Consider the following 23783-nt stretch of genomic DNA (forward strand, 5'->3'; position numbering starts at 1 on the left):
AGATGCAACATTTCCTGAGTGCTCCTGAGGCAAATCCCCTTCACTGAAATTATTTGAAATGGAATTTCTGCCATCTTTTTAGATATGGAGCCAAACTTTCCACTCAGCTTCTAGCGTATGCTTCTGAATTTTTTTTTTTTGTAATGGCTACATTATTGGGCCACTGATAGCCAGCCAGTGAGCGCATGGCAGGATTAAAACATGAAGGTATTTTAGTATCCATCAGGAAATTCATATAAAGTGGTTCAAACAAGATAACGCTGTCGGCAACTGTTGCATTTGAGAGAGTTTTCTTTGTCAGGATATTATATGTGTGTGGTTCCAGTTTTCTTTGAGAGCAAAATGAAGCAGAGGAAGCACCCTAATAATCGCTTTAATATTACGGTTGTAATTTTGTCTGAATTTCAGCAGCAATTTTCTTATCCCACTGATTGATCATTTGATATTTTCCTCTTGGTAGTTGCTCCAAAGCAGTTGAGAGTTTATCAGACCAAGAGCCTTTGGCAAGTCAATAAAAACAGTATTGACCTTGGTCCATAGTTGAAAGGATGTCATTTGTTACTTCGGTGAAGTGGAATGACCTTTCCCAAAAGATGATTGGGAAAGAGGTTAATAGCTGCCAATTGCTAAGGTGTTCTTAGACTTGCATATGGATACCATCTATAACAACTTCAGAAGGACAGAAGGAAAGAATAATGACTTGTTCTACAACGGTTTAAGCAAGCTGTAACATTACTTTGGCATCTGAAAGAAATTTCAAGGAAATATAATTTCCAAAGATACCAGTGACATAGAATATCCACTAATATATTGGGTGCTCTCCATATGCTGGCAGTGGGCCTTTAAAATGTACAACTAAGTGTAATATTGTTACAGAACCATGATAATTAAAAAATATGTATGACATGCAGAAAACAATAATGTTATATCGTGGGAATGAAAAAAAAAGCTCATGTTAATAACTATTTTTACAAATCCCGGTATATGTATCTAAACTTGTACAATGTAAAAAGGTTCTAGAGAATGTTATTACTCGATCAGCCTGCGCTTCTAGTGCTGAAAGATATAACACACAGTACCTGTGAAATAATTAATAATGGATAGTGGAAAAGATAATGGTTTATTTAGGAACTTAGATCACTAAAAGCAATTGTAAACAAAAGGTTTTTATACAATTAAAAATACACAGTGTGGCCCATGATGTCAGTGTTCTATTTGATGTATAGAGCTTTATTTGTGTTGTATCACAAAGCAATGTTTAAATGAGCATCTATTTGGCATTTCTGTCCCACTGGAGCCATATTAGTTGATGTCACTTCCCTTAAAACCAATAGCTCTATCAATGCGTGTATAAGTCTTACAAAGTTATACTGAACCGCTTGCATTTTTATCTTAAGAGTATATTACCCAGAGGCAAGATTTAAGGTATGAAATCAGCTACCTAAATCCATTGCATTCCAGTGTGCGTACTCATCTCCATTACAGATGTGATGATCCAGTTTCTTGGCAGCTCCCAAAATAGTTTGTCTTCAGGTGAAGGTGGCCAACTATACTTTCCAATGGCCCCATGCAGGAGGACATCAGGAGATATGGTGAATATTTAATTTCTCCATATCAGCAATGTATTTACATTGAGTGGTGCCTGACTGGGCTGCCCCAAGACTACCATCTTCAACCGCCCCAAGGTTACATCCTATGATGTCCATATGACGTCATAACCTAGATTTCTGCCCAGAAGGACACAATGTGTTGGGTAAAGCACGCTATGGAGGCTGTGCTGGAGAAACTCATTCCTCCATAGAATAAATTGGCTGTATGAAAATTCATGGAAGTTCTTGGTCTGTTTGAACACTTTTGATTTAAGTCATGGAGGCTAGCAGCATAATGTTTAGTGATTCATCAAAAGGAAATAAAACAAGATCATACAGAAGCAGCATCTGGGAGGGAAGCTTTTAGTAGCAGATGGGAATGTCTACTAATTACTGGATTGTTAATATGTTACATGTGTTGCAGAGATTGATTGGTGTGACTAAGGACAAGCAGTAGCTCCATTTGCGGCCCTGGAGTTTATCCATCACAGATTCAGAATTAAATCAGCAGATGCTTTATTTTTCTTTAATGACACAACGCTCATGAAAAGCCTTTCCTGTGAATTTTCACTCATCATTTTTTAAAGCTTCTAATCCGTGGCTGACAGTTTGCCATGCAGGACCACCTGTAGCCTAAAGAGAGAAATAAAAAAAAAACAGAAAATATCTTAATGTTTGAAACATGTTTGGCTCAAACTGGGTAACAACACAGTCTTAAAACTGGTTGTAACCCCAAAAAAGTGCTAAAATACAAAAAGAATTCGATGAAAACCTTAGTTCTAGTTATAAGTTGCTAACTACATGCTAATTTATGCCATAATATATCTTGCAAGTCATAAAACAGAAATATAGTAATTTAGATTGAAAAAAGACACAAATCCATCAAATTCAGTCTCACTGTTGATCCATAAGAAGGCAAAACATTCCAGATTGAGCTAACTTCTGATTGTGTCTCAAAAAGAGGAAAAAATCCTGACTCCAAAATGACGTCTGATTTCTCACTGAATCAACAATTTATAAAAGTATCCAAAACAGGCAACCGATTAGGAAGGAGTCAAGAGACAGATAAAAGTATTGTGCGATAGAAATAATATCATTAAAATGCATTAAAACAATATATATTGCATCAACTAAGAATAACAGTGATGGGTAGAAGTGCAATTTTTACGTAAATGGCTTTAAATTAAAATATGTTTGCATCTGGGCAGACAGTAGCCAATAGGGCAAGACAACGCAGCCCCTCTGCAACCAAACTAGGATCAAATTACCCTATTGAGTGTTTAGGCTCTTCAGTGCACCACTGCTCAATGGTTTCATAAGAGATCTCCCCATCTGACCCATGTCCACTAAGTACAGCCTCCATAGCTCTATAACACTGTTTCTTGGCGTTGCACATCCTTAATAAGCATAGTAAGGACGGCAGCTGTGGAGAGAAGCGTCCTACACCGGGTCAGACAGTTCTGTCACCTAAAGTGTTAATTTTATGTTGACCTGTTCTAGTAGTCTTTGTGTTTGTGTTCAATGGCATAGCTTAAAATGTAGCGTAGACCTAATAGTTAATTCTCTCAGACTCAATAATGCTTAATTTTATTCTGCAAAAGACTATCAAAATAATAATTTAGCAATATTTAGGAAATTGCAATAATTCACACGACCCACCTGAGTAATAGGTTGTTATGGTTAAAGTACATAATCACATGGGGTATTTAAGACATTTAATACAATTTACCAAAAAGGCACATTGGACTATGATCATGTGATGCTAAAGACACATCATATAAGGTTGTTGAGGCATCAAAGACAAATAATATGTTCCTTTTTTGGATTTAGCTTCCGTTTCACTTTATCAGCCTGCCTGGAGAAATTTAAGGTTGTTTTTTTGACATACGAGAACATATATATATAGTATTATTCGTTGTGTCCTATCCCGTAGACTTTCATTGGTATGTGTCCTTCAGTGGCTAAAGACACCAACATCCCAGTGTTTGCCACAAAACAGCAATACAAAACCCCAGCAGATTTACTTTCAAAGCAAGAGATTTGGACAACCACGAAAAACTGCATCAAGAAAACAGCAGTATTTAACCAAAAATAGCAACTGTAAAAAAACAAATACAAAGCTGAACAAAGACATGTGAGAATCTAGTTGGTGTTAAGATTCTTCAATCTCTGATGAGTCTGCGTAAATTATAGTCTACATTTTAAAAGCCTCTCCAAACGTAGATATCCCTCTGCCATGGATCTTAGCGTCATTTATCTGAATATCACATTCAAACAGGTAGACTAACTGCTGTGTAAAAAGCTAATCGCTGTTCATCCATAGCTTTTATTTTGTAATATGAGAAACAGAGCCATGTTCTTTAGCAATGTCTTTTCCTGTTTCTCAAGTGAAAGGTGAAATATTCTCTTGCCGTTCCTTCGTTGTTTTTGAATTCATGATAGAGTTTGGATTTCTGTATTTTTTCCCCACCAGGAACTTTAATGTACAAATAAATAAATGCCAATATTCATGTAAAACATGGAAGCATCAAAGTGTACAAATGTAGAACTATGATACTTTTGAACTTGTTGTAAGAATGTGCAGTTTAAGTTTTACCAAGAAGACTTGTTCTACAAATTATTGAGCGGAATACACAATAGAGTAAATATGTTATACGTTTTTTTGGACTATGCACTCATTTTGTAAATAAGGAAAGGACTGTGGGAACTCAGAAGTGCTTACTGAAAGGTACAACTTACATATGTTGTTGACACATAGTAGTGATTAAACTTACAGGAAGGGTCGGACCAGTGTAATGACAGTATTTTTTATCACCCGTCAAACTATCTTTTCCTCTTGCTTAACTACAAACGATATTGAGATGCAGATCAGTTACAGTCCAGATCAAAGGTGTCAAGCGCTATCATTTACCAAACATGCACACAATTCCATCCAGAAAGGAAGTGCATCGCTAACTTTATAGCTGATGTTCAGCAAAAGATGTGCCAAACACACAGTTTGTTGTTATCACGATACCTCGAGTCTTTGGTTCACACAGACCATACACAAGGCTCGTCCATTCCCGTTGACTGTATTTAAGCCAGAATGTGAGGATGTCTCCATTCAATGGCAGCTAATTCTAAAAAAAATCCGTGAAATTCGTGTCCTATCAGTTGACCTTGAGGTTGCGTTTTCTATTATATGTTCTTTCTATTTTTGTAGTGTAGCAAAAAATATGTTTACATAAGTTAGTTATTTCAACAATGCTTGGAAAGCCATCTTCCATCTAGCCATCTGTATGGTTTGCTAATGTTTTTGGTCATGTGTGATCCTTTGATGACCTTATATCTCCCGATTTACCAGGAATTCTCATGTTTATGCCAAGGTGTGTGGTTTACCCCTGCCAGAAATGTGATGTTTTGTTTTAAATCCTAGATGAAAAAGGACTATAACTAAGCAAAAAGGACTATAACTAAGCATTATGAAGAGCAAACCCCAGTGAGGTTCTCCTGAAAGAAGAGCTGAGGTGGTTTTTCATACTGATAAAGCATTGGTTCCTTCAACCTACTTGCTTCTACGTCATTTTATTTATATGGCACAGTGCATTCAGTTTTAACTCTAATTCTAATTTAATCCTAATTCATAACTCTTCAGTGAGACATCCAACACATGCTTCACATTATATATATATATGATTATGCTATGTTGCTATGGGTTATCTTATGCATGGTGAGATATTGAGATGCGCTTTTATTTGCAATTATGTTTTGTTCCTGTAGGAGCTAACGGCAACACCACAGGCAAAACGATTAAACAAAGAATGAATCCCGAATATATGACCATTAGCACAAAACATATAATGTAAGCAACATAACATTTTACTACGGTTACACTTACAATTAGGCATCCCTTTAAAGTATGTCCCCCTCCCTTTTGTGTTTAACGATGGGTGGGAAGCAGTTCTTCTTATAATGTTACTATTTAACGTGTACTGATTCCCATGTGCTTAAGCACAACATTCCTGGCTAATTATGAATGCCCCGTAAAGCAAAAAAAAAAAATCTGTGTGATGTCAGGCGATACAGAAAACTTTTCTAACATGTATATGCGATAAATCCATAAACTGGCTAAAAACATATAACAGCCACGTGCGGTTCCACAAAAGATGACATTAATCTCAAGATCTGTTGTGTTAAGCAAATAAACCTTAGCACATCTGCCATTTTATTCCTTCCTCTAAAGGTTTAATCTCATAAAAAACAAACTTTTAAGAACTTTATTTTATAGTTTCTATGGCGACTACTTATCAGCGCCTACTTTTGCATCACCCGACAATCAAGCGTTCCCTGCAAAAATATGAATTAAAATATGAATGTGGCAAATTTGTATAGGTGAAAGAGTTCTTTCTGGGAAGGATTCGGATATTCAATAGTATTAAGAATGGCATGTATTTGTTATGGGGCATTTGGCTACAAAACAGTTAAATATATAGATTAGGTGGAACGGCACCTTTAAGCTTCAGAAATAGATGACATTGTTTCTACCATAGGGATTGTTTAGGAACCGGTCAGATTTTGGCTGATATATAACTAATTTTCCTAGCCCCCCTTTTTAGCTTTCTGATTTTTCTTAAGTATTTCCATATATCTGGTAAACATAACTTTTGTATATACTATATACTTACGCACACGTAGTATAATTTGTGAAACACATACACATATTGCAATAATTATGTTCGGCAGAGAAAAATCACACAACTGATGCATGTACCAAAGGATCACACAATAAACTTATAACAAGAGGTGGGCACGACAAGCAGAAAGTCAGTGCTATGTATATTGGGGCTTAGGGAATTTGGGGGGGTAAGACTCTTTAGAATATCAAGAATTCTTTAGTAGAACATTAGCCATGCCAGGGCAGTTTTGGCTCTCAATACCTACCTGTAAGTTGAACCAGGTATTAGTTTAAAAGTCGAGGATCTGGTCAAAAAAACAACCACCTAAAAGTTTTAAAGGGCCCTGGCAGGCCCGCTAGAATAGAACGCATGAGTATTTTAATATGCATTCTTCAAAAAAGAAAAAAAATGAATGTACTTACCTGGGTAGAATCGTCAGATTCCCCCAAACATTTTCAACGCAGCTATCAACTTACCTGAGTAGAATCGTCAGATTCCCCCAAACATTTTCACCGCAGCTATCATTTGCATTAAAGTACAAGTAATGGCCGAAGCATCCCTTTGATTAAAGAAGCCGGCAGTTATTTGAAACAGAAAACAGTGTTGCTGATTCTATATAATACCAGAGGACGATTTTAAGAAATAATGGTTCTTTCTCTATAACTTATTGATTTGTCTGATGTTGGGGTTATTTATACTGTTTGTATGTATGTTTTATATCTGTGTTTGCACACAATATTTTTTGAGTTCCATGACCTCCTTGCCATATTTACAACCATAAAAAAAAAAAATAAACAGTACAACTTGTTTTTTTTTTTTAAATGGTACTGATTGTAGTAAGTGCTCCTTTGAACTTGCCCTGCAATCTGTGTCGTCTGGGATAACACCCTACTGATATTCTCAACACCACATCAAAGCCTTGAGATCTCTAAACAAGAGGGCCAGAAGCTTTTGTTAAGGAAAGGTTTCCCTTATTTTGTAGTCAGCGGCATACCATTATCTATGACAATAATAATAATAATAATAATAATAACCCCAGTGGATGGAACGTCAATGACTCCTAAAAGTTTCTCATGAAATTCTTTTCTACTTCTGCAATCTTTGATCACTGAGGATTTAATATAAATCTCTCAGCATCTTTGTTTTCAAGTGGCGTAACCCTTTCTTCCCTCGAGTATGTTTGATTCGGAACCCGGGGCTGGGGAGGGAGAGAGATTATCTTACCTTTTCTGTGCTCGTGGAACCTGATCTTGTTGGAAACACTGGTGTACTGGAAAGTCAGTTCTGGAATCTGAGGATAGGTGTCAACACAGGTAAATAAATAAATCACCAGGTGTTGAATAAATAACACTGTTTAATGTTGCCCCACATAGAAAACAGCATTGTAAATTTTGCCACCAAAAAGGACAAAAAAACATGTATTTGCTGTAGAGCCGTGTGTTACACTGCAATATCTGAAGACATTGTCATTTATTTATTTATTTATTTTACTCTATAAAATATTATGAAAAATATATGAAAATTTGAAATATAAAAATCGACGTCCCTGTTTTACACTGGGCTCAAGTAGGAAAAGGCGAGTTGTAAATCATTTCAGATTTTCATTTTTAGTCTCTCGAAAAGGCTTCAGTGAATGTCACTCGTATTGTCCTTATCCCTTTTAAATGTGTTGTTTCCCGTACCTTCTTATTTAACACTTCTATAGCTAAATGCAGCTTTAGAAGTATCATTCTGGCCAGTCCCATTCCAGAGCATATTAGATTTTGCCTCATTTGTCATTTTTCAGGGACTTGTTAAATGTCACATGACACAAAAACAGCCACTGATGGTCACTGCCCTAGAAACTGCAAGATGTTTCTTACAGCTTTATGTGTTGTTTTTTTTATGTGATTACATTTGTTTTGCTAAGTGGAACAAAATCTCGGATAGAAATCGTACTTTCTTTTAAGCATTAACAAGTATTTTTCTTTTACTGTGATTTGAGTGTGTGAGATTTTTTTACAATGCTGTCTGTCTTTTTTGTATCTGCGAGTTATCAATAAAATACAAAATTCCATCATCTTGATCAACGGTTTCGTTATGTTTATTGGGTATTTTCTCTGAAATCAAACAGAACAAATGATTTGCATCTCGATATCGGGGCCTCTTCTTTTGTTCTCTGTCATTGTTTTCAGTAAATTCCAAATAAATTGGAAACACATTGTCATGGTTTCCAAAGCTCATTTTAATTATACAAACATAATAACAAAAATGGCAATTTGTTTTTTTTTTTCATATATATTGTAGTAAAAAAAATCTGCTGGAGCAGCTTGGATTTATATCCATCATTATACAGGAGGGTTTTACATGATGTGGGATACATTGTTCTCTACTTTTTTATTAGGATGATTTACTGCCAGTGGAGTTCTGCGTCCTGATTGTATGTTAGAATTTTCTGGTAATATGGTTTTTTCATAATAGATTTTTTTGTATTCTTGGAATAATTATTTTTTTATGGGAAGGTTGTCCAGCATCTTCTTGTGATACGGGTGCTGTGGGTCATTTATGGTTCTAAACAGGCTCTCCTGATACTTGTAAAATATGTAATATATGATATAGAGCCAGACTTTCCTCTTCTCTTCTCTCCTCTCCTCCTCCTCCTCCTCTCTCTCTCTCTCGCTCTCGCTCTCTCTCTTGCTAGTTTGCAATATTGGTCTAAAAAATAAAGTTGCGCATGACCATGTAACTAAGCCCACTCAATTGAATTTTTTTTACACATCTTATGAATTCACATATTTTCCTTTTTTTTAAATTAAAGTAAAAGTGTTCTCAATTATATCACCTTTATATAGAATTGGGATAGGTAAACTTAGGCAGTGGCACTTGTTTCCCAGCTGAAAGATGCATTCTACAGAAGCCATATAATATATGTACCTGGAAAAGCTATGCTGCAAATGGGGTCAGCTCTCCCTTGAAGATAAATTCACCCTAGATGTTTTGATACTATACATAATATCAGTAATTGCAGTTCACAAGAACATCTACAAAAAAACATGTAGAGAGCAGAATACAGGTGCCCGTGTGAAATGCTTCAGCTTCACATAGCCAATTACTAGGGGTAAGCTGTAGTGCGTCACAAGCGAGCCTGTTCTTGATCCAAGCTTACACTCCAGAGACACCGGTCCTCGCTGAGAACACACAAGGAGTTGAGACATCTTGTCCTCCAGATTCAAGTCCTCACAGGTCTTTCCAGATGCAGATGAAGGCTTGGTAATAGAAGGGAGAAAGCTGTATAGCGGATGTCTTCCCATCCTGACAAGCTCACCCCTGTTGCTCATTGGGCATAAGTTGATAGCACCATTTACAGTCCACAATTTGCACTCTTCATCCCTATGGAACACACTAGAACCCTATAGGGGTCACTCAATAAGATGACATTGCAGAGATCTATGGTAAAGGACATCCTGACAGTTTGTGTGGCAGGCCTTGTGGAATTCGTGTATTTTAACTTTGACAAATATAACAGGCTTATCACATAAATGGACGATTCAGGTCCTACTATCCCCCCGCACCATGTTTGAGAGACGATTTGGCCAGAAGACCAGAGATCTCTGGGTATTTCCTTCCATCAGACTATATGTAGGAAGCAATAACATATGTTTTGTAACCAGTCCAGTTTAAATGGCACAGATAGCTTCATGAATTAGTGAATGAAGTAGTTTTGAGGGGTGTATCCGTTCGGGTCGTGAATCCTGCTGCAAAGTAACCCAAGACCACACATCTGTTAGCTGCCCCATGCTGAATGAAAGACAGAATGCACTGACTGATCTGGTCGTCAAGATACTTTGTAACAGAGAAGGCAAACTGTTTAATACTTCATTGCTTCCGTGGAACCGTGTTGCCTTGTCCTGGAATCTAAATATTTTACATAGAATAAAGTAACACTGGTTTAAAACAGCAACTATTTACTCTATATTTCCTAATTACCAGCACAAATCAAAATTACTTGGAAATGGAAATTGATGCTTATAAAAATATTGTGACTTATCCACCTTTTAGGCAGTTCTTGCGGGTTGTTCTGGCAAAAGAGAAGCAGATAATTCATTGAATGTGTGATCTATGTAATGTTTAGTTTGAGTAAAATCAAGGGGCACTGCATATATATATATATATATCTATATCTATATATATATATATATATTAATTCCCCTTTCCCGTTCTATTGTCAGCTGCTGGCAGACCTTTTAAGCTATTTTGCTGACACGCTATACTTTGAATCATAGTTCCTGGCTAAAAATACTTCATGACATTTATGCTATAACTAGTAGGGGAAAATGCTAACAATATCCATGTCTAATGGAGCTACAGTTTTGTGGCTTGTTAGTGTCAGTTGGAGATTTTTATCATGACATTTGATACATACAGTGGCCCGTTCATTTGTATTTATTTGCTACTGTAGCTTCTATGTCTTGGGTTGTAAAACAGGCTACTATTAGGATACTAATTCTGGCCTAGGTGGCAGGTCCACGTCACCGGCAGTCCCTCCGCCATGAAACTGGGGGGGGCAGTTGGCCCTTTTGAGAAATCAGCCCTCCACCCAGTATGTCACTGCTCAATGGGCTGGTTAGAAGGGACGTCTTTGATCTCACCCAACCGGCCCATTAATGACTTCATATCCTGGCGCTCAACAGGACAATGAGCATGGAAGGGGTGGCTGGGGACTCGGCCCTGGGTCAGGCCTATAAATACATCGCTGTCTGAATGACATAAAAACAACATTTGTAAAACTAATAATAACACAAATGATATATGACTTTCGGTGATTAGTTCTGCTATTACTTTTTAACGTGCGTCATTTCTGTATAATAATATAAATTACATTTTACGTCAAAATGGAGAATCTGTCTTTAAAAGTGAGTCATTGAAGGAGCCACTGTGGGAATTTGGAGGAACAATACAAAATGTGGGCTTATTAATTATGTTACATTAATTATTATAACATGACAAACAGAACTAAAATGCAATGTGCACGATGTCAATAAGATTCAAAATGGAGTGTTGCACTTAATACAGGCTAGATTGTAAGCTCCTTTGAGCAGGGCCCTCCTTACTTCGTCTTTCTGTAAGTCAAATTCTTATGTTATGCACTACTTGTTATGTCCTGTTTGCCCATTGTACAGCACTATGGAATATGATGGCGTTTTTTAAATCAATACATAATAATAGTATTTATTATTCACATATACTAGGAACTGCACATTCACAAATAAACCTGAATTCAGAGTGTTTCTTGCTGGCCATGTAATGTATATGACGTGAAGCACTGAACTGTGCGCAAATGTGTTTCCAATTTTCTTGCATTGAAATCTATTCTTTAGTTTAAGGGGCCTAGTATGCAGTATCATGCAAGTTCTTGTGTTTTACGGTTGAACAAAGGACGGTTATTGTATGTACAGCAACGTTTCTTGGGAATAAACATAAATTAACCCTTGTTACTCAGTTTGTAGACAATATCAGGACTCCCCACAAAGCAGACCAAGCGTGTGTCATGTTTTAAGGGGAAGTGGGGGGGGAGTGGAGAGGTTTAATGAGAGTTTCAGCCATTCTTCTTGATGCTCTTCCTGTTTTACGTATACAAGTTTTTTGCCTCCATTTTCGGTTTTTCTGCCTATGCCTTTTCTTTTTTCCGATGGAAGCCTGGAATTAAAACCCTCCCCTTTCTCCAAAACTAATGTTGTAGGCTGGATACATTACTGTAATATTTCTTTAACACTTTTAGTTGCCAGGGGGCAAGAATATTTTTTTTATGTTTTTTTGTACACATTTTGGTGAATGCAGTATGTTTGTTACAAATGTATCTAATGTCCTTTAGGGCCATCCTATTCTAGGCCTGTTTACTGGACCTGGTAGATCCAGTATTAAAGTTGTCATCTTATACCTGATTGGTTGCCTCCTACAGTACAATAATGACAATGATTTTACCCCATCTTCTTGAGAACCAACGCAACACAAGGTTCCATGCCAGCATATGACCCTACGTTATTCCTGTTGGTCTTAATTATGTTAAACACACTAATCAGAGGTAAAAAGTAATGACACCTATTTAACCTAGAATCAAGAATGGATTAGCTCAATGCCATGAATCTTTTGTTGGCCATTATATTGTCCAAGGGCCACACTTAGGCAATAGAAGATACCTACCCCAGGCCCTAGAAGGACCCCACAATGCTGCTGCTTACTGCCTTTTCCATGATCATGATACCCACATGTGAGTGCGGAGGTTTGACCCCTGTTGTCCTTTCCTTGCCCCAGGCCTTGCAAACCCTAGGGGCAGCTTTGACTGCACACAAGTACACAAAAATTTCCGACATCAACCCCAGGTCCCTCTCAAGAGGAGACGCATTTATTATTTTCTGTAAAGGGTTGTGAAACCCATTAACATGGTCTATACATTCCATTCCGAATGATTTCTAAACCTCTGTCAATTTTAGATAGTGACTCACCCTTGTGTCTTATGAAATCTCGCTCACTCTGCCTCCTGTTTGAGAAAACCATCTGTCTTATTACAAAAAAAAACCCGAAACGCAAAATTATTCTAAGAATGCAGAAAACGTAATGGATTCTTAGAGTCTTGGACTGGATATATAAATAAAACAAACATGGAATAGTTTAGATAATATAGGACCTGCGTATCTGCTTGCTGTTACTGTCTTCATATGTCAGTTCATTCATATTATATCGTTTTCATAATCAAAATGCAAAAATGTTTAATATTCATACCTACGCAACAATCTTGGGACTACTATCAAATATTTGTTGACTACAACCCCATATGCAAATATTAGCATTAAAAAAACTTGAATTTCTTACGCTATTTCTGGCATTTGGGGCTTTATACTTTCTAGGGTTTCTAGGGTTAAAGGGAAAACTCATATCTGTCTTTCCAATTTTACAATCATCCTTGACATTATGTTTCTATAGGTTTTACACTTGCAACTCCTTACTATATTCCCTCTAAATATTTACATCAGATAACCAACAGTCCCTCCAAATCTTAAAGGTAAAGCATATTTAAAAACAACATATTTAAAAACAAAACCATAATCGTGTCCATAATATCAGAAATTCACAAGCCAACTGATTTTATTGTGTTCCACCATCAAATAATAGACCAGTCATATTGCCAGAAGCAGTGATCTCATTTTCCACTTGGATATATGTGTAATATATATATATATATATATATATAATATATATAATAATATATATAATTTTAATAATCTGTTTAGAGCGTTTTAACCACCACAGCGAAATAGGGTTATAGTAACAGTCTCCGGGCTAAATACTCTCTAACAATATCGACTTTAGGTGAATTATATCATCTAATCCTTCTGGATTATTGGTATTTTCAGGGTTATTGGTGTATGTGTGGTTTCCATGTTTGTTTTTTTTGAGCAGGGTTCCAATGGAGCCCATGGCCAGCCCAGACATAGCCTTAATTGCTTCTTGCAGATCTTTATTTCATATACCCAAAGAGTGTTACCATTGTATCCAGCTCTCATCACTCGTAAGTAGCGCCTAACCAAATTCACACACAAAGTAAGATCAGAGTGTGAGTCTAGACGTCCTGTTGACATTAAGTCATGAGTTCCAACCACATGCCACTACTCTTCCCTGATAAATAATAGCAGTGAGTACGCCAAGGTGCGAGATGATGGCCGTAGCGTCTGATAGCCTTTTAAGTGTGATTGTGAGAAGAGCATCTTTGTCATTCTCTGATGATGTGTTGAATGAATGTTTATGAAATCAGTGTGCATGGTAGGCCATCGTGGAAAAAAAAAAAACTGTTTATGTTTCAGAACAGAAAACAATTATTTAAATCTAATCTGCTCCAGATTCACCAGATAATTATTTTTTTTTTCTTCCTGGTACACTACGGTTTGCAGCTGGTTTTAATTCTTCACGAAGAAATCATTTGGGAAGGGGTTCATAACTGTGCTGGTTTGGCTTGCATTCGCAAACCATGCGTAGCGAGGCGCAGCAAAGCAAGTGACAGATGCGTCTATTAAAGAAATCTGCTTCTTTAACTCCTTGGTTGCTACATATGGAATGGTGTAGCACGTGACACTCTGACTCTCAGAGGTTAAATGTAATATCACCCCACTATATATATTTTTCTTAAACTTGCTGCTTGACATTAAAGATAAAGGTTCCACCGAACTGCTGAATTTCATAACTTTTCGACTTAAAGCAGCTTTAGAAACATCATTCCTGGTAATGTCCAAGCCCTTCCCAGAAATAATTCTTTAATCAGGTACAATACAATTCATATTTATCAGGGTAACAGGTAATTGTGACACAAGAACATGCACTGATAGGTTTCCCCAATAGAAACATAAAAAGCGTCTTACATTTTTATGTATTGTTTTTATGTGAGTAAACCTTTAGACGAAATCATAAAATACAAGTAATTAAACTTGCTAAGGTTTATTTGTTTAATATGCTAGGGAGCGGAATTAATGTTTGATCTGGAGCATCACCTTTATCTCCTCTAGATCAGGTGTGAATGACAGGACGCTGGTTGAACTACAACCATCAGCTTTTCGGGTGTAAACCCCACATACTGTAGGGCATACTGTGTTGGTCAGCAATGAAAATTTATATAAGTCCTTGAAGACATGGCTGATGTGGTTACCCTGGTTGGTTAGCGCTTCTTATAGACAGTAATTCTGCAGTTGTAGTAAAGTTTGAGCCAGATAACTCTGGTGGCATCTCATACTTTGGACATTTTATTAGCTCTTGTCTTAACCACAATATCAGATGGTCGATTTAACAAGGTTGATGGCACCCCATCCTATGTGTCTACGAGTAGGGTTTAGTGGGCACTTTCTTTCCCTGTAAGCCATAAAAACTATTTAAAGATGAGGGGAAATATTTGGGGATCATTGTGAACGTAGACATTTAACAATTTTTGTTGTAAACAATGTTAAAACAAACTGGAGGGAATGAAGAAAACAAACCAGTGACATGATGAAGGAGGAATTGGGTGGCATCACGTTGACCTTGGCTATGTCCGCTGAGGATAACCATGGCTGCCATGATTGACAATTCACCTTTATTCACTGTTTATTAGGACATAATGAGTGTGGGTAGCCATATTGAACTTACCTTGAGATTTGGCAGGGCACCTATTTTGCCTGATACCCGAGCCTGTGTTGGTGGACTTCATCTTAACAATGCATTGCCAGCCATCAGGTTTCTAAAGCCAAAGCCAAACTTTGTATTCTGTGTTTTCTGTGTCTGACTCCTACACGTTCTTGCTTTCAATGTCAGGGATGAGCCACCTATCAACTCAGTGCCTTAGCAAGTGTTTAGTTTATCCATATGGTGTGATGGACACTGAAACAATAATAAAAGCATTTATTTAATTTGGAAAAAATAGATATTAATATAACCATTTAACTATCAGTGATGTGAGAATTCTATGACGTTATACCGCATTTCACATCCCTTGGAATTCAAAAATCTAAACTATCCTTTATCTGCAGTAATAACCTCCAGTGTTGATCCAGTGTCGACAACACGCACTTCGTAACCTGCCTGTTAGTTTCTAATGTGACATGTACCTGCAGGTGTTTGCCGGCAATCTCAGGGCCCAGCGCTTTCATGTTCAAAGGCATACTCTGACCCTCATGAGCGTCTCTTTATTCCCATCAGATGCTTTGAGTGTCTTATCTGTACTTTTGCAAATGAGACGTCTGAAACACCTCTCATTTAGATGTGAACGAGAATTACTGAGAAGCAGGTGTTGACCAAAAGCAACATGAAACAACTGTTCCTGGTTTCAGAAATATGCAAGCGACTGAGAGGAGGAGGTGGGAAATGGTGTTTTGGTGAATATTAGGCTTTGCTGTGGTGTGCCACATCAACAGGGAGTTTACCTGGAAGAACATGTGAACTAATTGACTTTGCTACACATGATGATGGTCCAGTCACGCCGAGCTACAAGACTGAGCTGGGCCTGCGTTATCAATCTCTCCATCTTAATTAGGTATGCACTATGCAGGGCCAGCTTGGGCCATTTTTCAAGAGAAGAGCTCGGTGGGGTTGGCCATTCATAAGCATACCTGGGAACTCTCTGGGTTTGACCCGGAGATCTCCGGGTGAAGCACCGCTTCACTGGTTCTCAGGGTCAGGACCCGAATCCTCTGGGTCGTGGGAGAAGGGTATTGACATGCCCCGCTCCTTGCCCATTTTCTCTTTAAATGGGGATGTTTCCTGCCAATGTCAGCGAGAACGCCCCCAAAGTCATCAGGAACTCTCACCGGCATCAGTGGGACCGCCCACTGATGTCAGAGGGACCACCCACCGACATCATGGGCCCGCCCACCGACATAACCAGGACCGCCCGCTGACATCAGTGGGCAGTCCTGGACGCAAGGGACTGTGCCCCAAAACAGGGATGTCTAGTCACCCCATCCCGTTTCATTCTTGCTTTTTTATTTCATTCTGACGCAATTCTTTCTTGGGCGATAAAGACGTTTTCCAACCAAGTACTACTGCTAAAATTATATTAATGTTCTTAATATTTTTCCACCAACGTACTTCAAAGTAGGTTTATACTTACACGTGTCATCAAGGTTAATTCAGCCGGCAGAGCATTTACAACCTGAGACAGCATCGCTTTCTTGTCAGAATTTCTGTGTTAGGATTACATCTGAAATACCAAGTTTCCTTACTTAACACACATTAAAGATGCTGTTCTGCTTAGACAGAACATTAGTTCATCTCTCTAGCATGTTAAGCAAACAAATCATAGCAGATCTGTCATTTTGTATTTCCTCTTTATGTTTAATTAAATAAAAACAACACCGACATGTTTTGAGTTTCCAGGGCAGCAACCTATCAGTGCCTGTGATTTTGTCACATGACAATTAAGTGTTCCTGGAAAAATCATGAATAAGGGAAAATTGGGCATGATCAAAGAATAATTTCTGGGAAGGGTTTGGTCATTCAATAGTACCAAGAATAATGTTTTAATACGGCTAAATCTGGGTTGGTGATCACATGGTACATATACACTTGTATGTGCTTTGTTAATTTCTGTGAGTGCAATTTCAAGAATTTAAAAATCCTTAACAGAAAAAGAAAAATATTTACTTTTGATCGTTTTAAACATATGTCCGTACTGTGTGTTTGAGAGATAAAAAAAGTTAATAATAATGCTTCGCATAAAATTTAGCTAATGTTTAAGGAAGTTCAAGTATACATGTCAATATATTGGCCATGAGTATTTTTAGTCCTTTTGTACCATTTTATAGTAGACAGGGGACTGCCGATAGTATACTTTCAGTGGTCAGTTCCTGGTCTGTGGCAAGGTGTGGATCCTAGCTGGTCTCCGGTTATGTCTGAGTAGAAGACAGCTTACATTTAAATATATAGAGCTTGGAAGGTGTCTGTTTTGAAGTAATAATAAAAATACACAGGGCATCCAGGTATTTTTTCAGTAGGCAAAATAACAATGGGTTGGTATTCATCCTAATAAAACCGAAAGCTTTCCTGCCAAAGCTATACTGACAGGCTAGTTTACGGAAACTAATATAAATTAAAAAATGATTAAATAATGAATAATATAAAGAAACAACTGTAGAGTTATCTGTCACACTTGGGTACGGAGCTACTGCCCCATGTTCAGGTTTCCCTTAAGGACCCAAAGTAGCTGTCCATGGGGCATGTTCACCAGCTGTCATGGATGCCCCATGAGATCGAGGTGGTTGTCTTTGCAGCTGCTGACGCAGACTTCTCCACCAGTGATTTCTCCACTGTCTGGAGAGCGCCAGGGTATGAAATACCTCTATCACCCTGCCGAAGGTGCAACAGGGTGGTGGGAAGCCCATCAGCTTGTCCAGAGCACCATTCTTATTAAAGATGGTCCTGCCGTTGTGTATTGAAATAGTTATTTTTACAGTTTATACAAGATGTCAACTCCCTGCGATCATCGCTTTGTAATGTGGTCAATGTCTATCAGAAATTTCCATAAGCAGACATCTAAAGGAAGAGCAGTGCAAACCACATGTGTTTTAAAGGTTGTTGAGTTCAACTTTTTGTGGTGTATAATTTCCTCCTCGGCTTTTAGCTGTCACATCAGAACAACACCAATGTAAAACAGCAACACCAGATTTTCTAACCAAAAACGTTCCTTTGCAATTGAACCAACTATAAACTAACGGCTAAAAAAAAAATAATACTCTGCTTTTTATGATGTGATTGTGTTCTTTTTGTACGCAGTTCTAGTTTTTGGCTTATTTGTCCAGAAGTTTGTTGTTTTTTTCCCTTACAAAGCCACTTATTTATAGGAGCAGCTGCTGTTTTTCACAATTTTAGCCAAATTTCATGCGTGCGATATCTTTGTAAATCACCCCATTGTATCATAATATAGTAATTTATGTGGCTTTATTAGTCAAGTCTCTAACCCCCCCCAACTCCACCATTTAGGTTTTACTCACGTCGGAGAAGGTAACAAATATAACTTTGTCTGCATTTTAACGATGTGTAAAGTTCCACCTGAAACAATTCGAGTCAGTTTTTCCAGTGACCATTTCATTACACTTTTGCAGACCCCATTAAAATGTTTCTCGACAGAAAGAGATTTGTATAGCACCTGCAAGGTAATATTATAGGGCTGTTAGTATCATTGTTGGGTTTTTTTTTTGTCTCCGTAATGTTTTAGCCTGCTTTTTAACTTCTAGAATGATGAATGGAAATAGTATGTGCTTAGGGACCTGAATTGGAGCTGATACTAAAGTTTTAATTTAGCTGTTCACCTTCTGTTTATCCTTTTTTGTAATGTTGGCAACTATATTGTATTTGTTTTGGAGGTGGTAATACTTTTTTGTTTTACTTGTGCTTGTGACTGTTCCTTTCTTTTTTCAAGACCGGTCCCCAACTCGTCTATACCTCCCTGGCACAGCCTCCAGAATTCACTACCTATGGAGGTGGTTCATGGAGGCTTTCAGGAATGATCTGTATAGCATTTTAGAAAGAAGGTTTATTTAGGGGCACACATCGTAATTAAAAAATTGTTGGTCCCATGTTTACTCTGACTGCCCATGGAGCCATGATGGAATATCTTTAATTCTCAACAAAACTGGCAACTTGCCTTCTTCTGAATCGATACAATTCACTTTCAGCGATATTTTGAAATGCTTGATATGGATTTACGATGCTTGGATTTTGCCACAAAACCAAACCTATAACGTTGCAGTTACATGGCTGCATGTTTTCTTTTCCATTATTGTCCACCTGTACAACGAGAACAAATTTTAATTTTAAAACAGATCTAAGTCCCGGGAGAGGCAAGCCTCGATTTTATTTGCTTCCTTAATGGAATTTAGCCTCGGGCCTTGTGAAATATGATATTAACAGCATTGTTCAAATATGGCCTTTCTCAGACTTTGTTAATGGTGAAATTATAATGCGCTCTACCAATTTCCTTGCTTGAAAAAAAAAATCCTAAGAAAACACATAACTATTTTCCTTGTTGTGGAATCATCTCAGACTGACTGAGACATACATATCTGTGCCGCCATTACTTTAGGGTCCTTAACAGTAACATCACCCTCTTCATCCAGTTCTTCATCTGTACCCTGATGTCTTGCACATACTGAGCATACATATACATTATTTTGGGATTTTTTTACATATATTTTGCGAATGTGAATCATAACCTGCTAATGTCTCATGTCTAATTATTAGGTTAGGCATATTCCATCCATTTTAGGTGTTTTAAGTGTTAAGAGACTCTGTGTGATGCACACAAACAAATGTATGCGTTTTAAGGTATTTTAGGTGGAAAAAGGGTTTTTTGCGTACATTGGCCATGATTCACCTAAAAAGGCGCCCAGTTAGTGTCTTGAACTCATCTGTTGTTGCAGCCGAGTAATTGGTTCCTTGTGATTTTTGAATGTTATAAAAACAAACAAAAAAGATTTCAATATAAACAGGAAGAGGTTAAGTGCATATTTGGTACATGTAATGTTCTAAGCACAAGAGACAGATAGGGTAAGAGCAAATGTGTCAATATAATACCGATCCTAATAGTTTGGAAAACAATTGAGCAATTTTCACACACAAAAGCAGAAATGTTTAGTTTACCCCAATTCTGGTTGTCTGGTTGTCAAGTGGGATTAGATATCATGACGCCGAGAACTGTACTCAAGAATTGTACCGTGAGTGACATTGTAATGGGATGTCCATTTGGTATGATGGTGACATGTAAAGAACATATAGAAAGAGCCAATGGATGGGTGTACAAATACGTTAGACCATAAACATTAGTACTGTTTGAGATCTCTTCATAAACAGTGCTAATTTTTATGATCTAAAGTTATTTTTACATCTGTAGTCTGTTTATTCCATTTAACAAAGTTGATTAAAAAAATGTAAATGAAATAAATATTGATCCCAATTACTAATTTGTTTTTTCTTGTATTAGGTATACTGGAGATAGCATCGGTGGATGTGGGTGTTGTGGCAGTGAGAGCCATTAACAGCAATTATTACTTAGCCATGGACAGAAGAGGAAAAATCTACGGTTCAGTAAGTAATAGCATTTCATAATGTTGAATGAATGTAACAGATGTATTGTAATATGATGTCTTACAAGTGATTTAATTATTTTTGGTGATGACCCTGGTTACAAACCCATGAACACTTTCAGAACAAGTGCTAATATGAGCACTCAGCTGAGACACCCTCTGTGTGGTGTCCATTTTAATCATTGCTTGAGTGATATGATATATTTTCTTCTTCATATTATATGTAGTCACTAAGATTTCATTTATGACCTCTTTTACCATTGCAGAGTGCAAAGGTTTCTTCTACGCCCCATAGAAGCATATTAATCCTAATCTATTTTTGTTACCGTAATTTGTTTCCCCATCGCTCTCCTTGTGAGAGGCAACAATCTTTGTCTTGAGTGGAACAGGCAAGAAGTTTCAATTCCGCCACATACAGTATTAAAAAACGTTGCCCAAGAGGCATAGCAATAACTTACCTTGCTTCTTGAGGCCTCCAAGAAAATTACAAGAAATCCTGAGTTATTCTGGCTAGTCATTGCAGTTCATAATATATTTATATATATAAATATATTAAACACACAACCGTTTAAATGTTTGGGGTCACTTAGCTGTTTTCATGGGAAACAAGGAAATTTATAGCTGTAACATAATTGCAAAAGGGTTTTCAAATGACCAATTAGCTTCTTCAACCTAAACTTGGATTAGCGGACACAACGTGTCATTGGAACACAGGAGTGATAAAGGGCCTCTGTACGCCTATGAAGATATTCTATTAAAAATCATCTGTTTCCAGCTACAATCATTTAGAACATTAACAACGTCTGCTCTGTATTTATGATCCATTTCATGTTACTTTAACTGGCAAAATTAGCTTTTCTTTCAAAAACAAGGATATTTCTAAGTGACCCCAAACATTTGAATAGTGTATATTATGAAAAATAATTACTTTATTACAATATTTGAATGGCAATTCTCCTGGTAATATCAGTGATTTTATAACGTTATTTTTATTGTGTCTGTCTTCACAGAGAGAATTTAATAACAATTGCAAGCTAAAAGAGAGAATAGAAGAAAATGGCTACAACACCTATGCATCCCTAACTTGGAGGAACAATGAGAGACAAATGTTTGTGGCCCTAAACGGCAAAGGAGCCCCAAAGAGAGGTCCAAAAACAAGGAGAAAAAACACTTCAGCCCACTTTCTTCCGATACTAGTATATGAAGGAATTTCTTCATGCTTTATGTGAACTCGAAATCTTCTATGACAAACATTTGGCGCATTTTGCAACTCAGATTTCCAGTTTTCTAAGAAACAGAGACGTGTCTACTAGACAGCGCATTTGTTCTGGATGTAAGAGGGGGCTGACTTATTGTCCTGTGTCGTAAACATGACTGTAGGCCAGATCAGAACAGAAGCACCGCTCCCGTTCGTGTGAAACATGTTTTTATATACTCAGTACAACGAAAGGAGCACTGAACAATCTTACAAGGGATTTTGGGAAGTTATTTATGGAATACTAACTCAAGCCAAAGGCCTTCATCATTCAAATCCAATGACCCAATGAGCGTGTAGACGTGCGTGCATTGACTGGAAGTACTTGGGTCGTAATACAGCAATAAAAGGACTTTCTTAAAAAGAGATTTTGTGAAGAATGTATAGGATTAAGAAAGATACATGTTCAAACTGTTCTAACAAAATGAATATTATGGTGTAACTGTGTACTCTTCCTTAATTTCTTTCTGTTTCTTTGTAAGTTATTTATTTAATAGAATGTTTAATATGTGTCTTCAGTGTTTTAGTTTGTTGGAAATTCCGCGCTTTAATCTCCGTACCGTAGAGCCTTAGTTGTTCCTGTTTAACATCGTGTACTGCATACATTTTGTGTTGAAGTAAAAGATACATATGCGTTTAAAATTAGAAAACATTATTTACCTATCATCCAGTCACGCAGCGGTTAGTTATGCAGTGAGATGTGGGGGTCAATCGCTCACTTGTGTTATCTTTCAGAAATGTTGCATAGCTGATGGCTATATGTTTTAGATAAATATATGTTTTTGAGTTTTTAATGCAACAAACTTTTCCTAATAAAGATACCGTCACATCTATGTCGTTAAGCTTTAGTAAGCTCCTCATAGAACTCTCTGTTTATAAAATTGAAGCTGTGGTAAAGTTAATGACAACCAGGTAGTTTGAAAAACAAAGAAAAGGCATCCCAGCACTCCAAGGTTGTTTGAGACCAGGTACCGGTAAATTGTGTACACTTACTGAGGTTGGCATCTTAGTTAGTGAATGACCCTTCATTGGATGGTCCAGGTTTGACCCAGAGTCTCCAAGTGAAGCCCAGCTTCTCCGAGTCACTTTCCTCTTCCTCCAGGCAGGGGAGCGGTGTTTGGCGATGCCCACTTTCCCTCCTTTTCCTTGCCCACTTAACACTATCAAGGGCCAGTCCTGTCCTATTCATGGCTAGGCTCACGACTCATGAAGCCACTTCCCCAGAAGAGTTAGAGCTCCGAGCTAGCTTGCCATGAAAAGTTCCCAGGTATGAAGTCGGTGCGTATAAAATCATGCCCAGCAGGTTTGCTATGGAAGTTATATCACAACAGCAGCTTGATAAATGGCTTTAAACCCATTTAGGTTGTTATTTTAACCTTTCAGAGCTTTATTCACGGCTATGATATAATATGAATAATGTGTCACTAATGTTATTGTTAATGTGGATGATTATTAATCTTCCTCTATTACAATAAATATATTAGACATTCTTTCCTTCATTATTTACCATGATCTGTGTGTCTCTTAATTAGAGATATGTTATGTTGCTAGTTTAAAGATAGCATACATGCTCTCCTGTTTGTTAGAAAACAAGCAAAGTTCCAACAAAAATAGATCAGTGTTCTAGCAAATATTACAATATATGACACAAGTGGTTATGTTATCTTATCTTCGCATAGCAGGCTATTTGAGGTGAAAAATAATGATT

At 37.3% G+C, this 23783-nt stretch overlaps 1 protein-coding gene across 1 annotated transcript in view; it reads left to right on the forward strand.

Moving 5' to 3' along the window:
• The window catches only part of FGF10 (fibroblast growth factor 10), a 44476-nt gene extending 21567 nt beyond the window's left edge, over positions 1-22909 (forward strand). The window contains exons 2-3 of the mRNA XM_053448077.1: positions 20718-20821; positions 21831-22909. Of these exons, the coding sequence (XP_053304052.1) occupies positions 20718-20821; positions 21831-22049 (323 nt within the window). The 3' untranslated portion in view covers positions 22050-22909. The remainder of the gene's footprint in view (positions 1-20717; positions 20822-21830) is intronic.
• The last annotated feature ends 874 nt before the right edge of the window (positions 22910-23783 follow it).

This window comes from Spea bombifrons, chromosome 1, assembly GCF_027358695.1.
Source record: "Spea bombifrons isolate aSpeBom1 chromosome 1, aSpeBom1.2.pri, whole genome shotgun sequence".
In the NCBI taxonomy this organism is placed as follows: Eukaryota; Metazoa; Chordata; class Amphibia; order Anura; family Pelobatidae; genus Spea; species Spea bombifrons.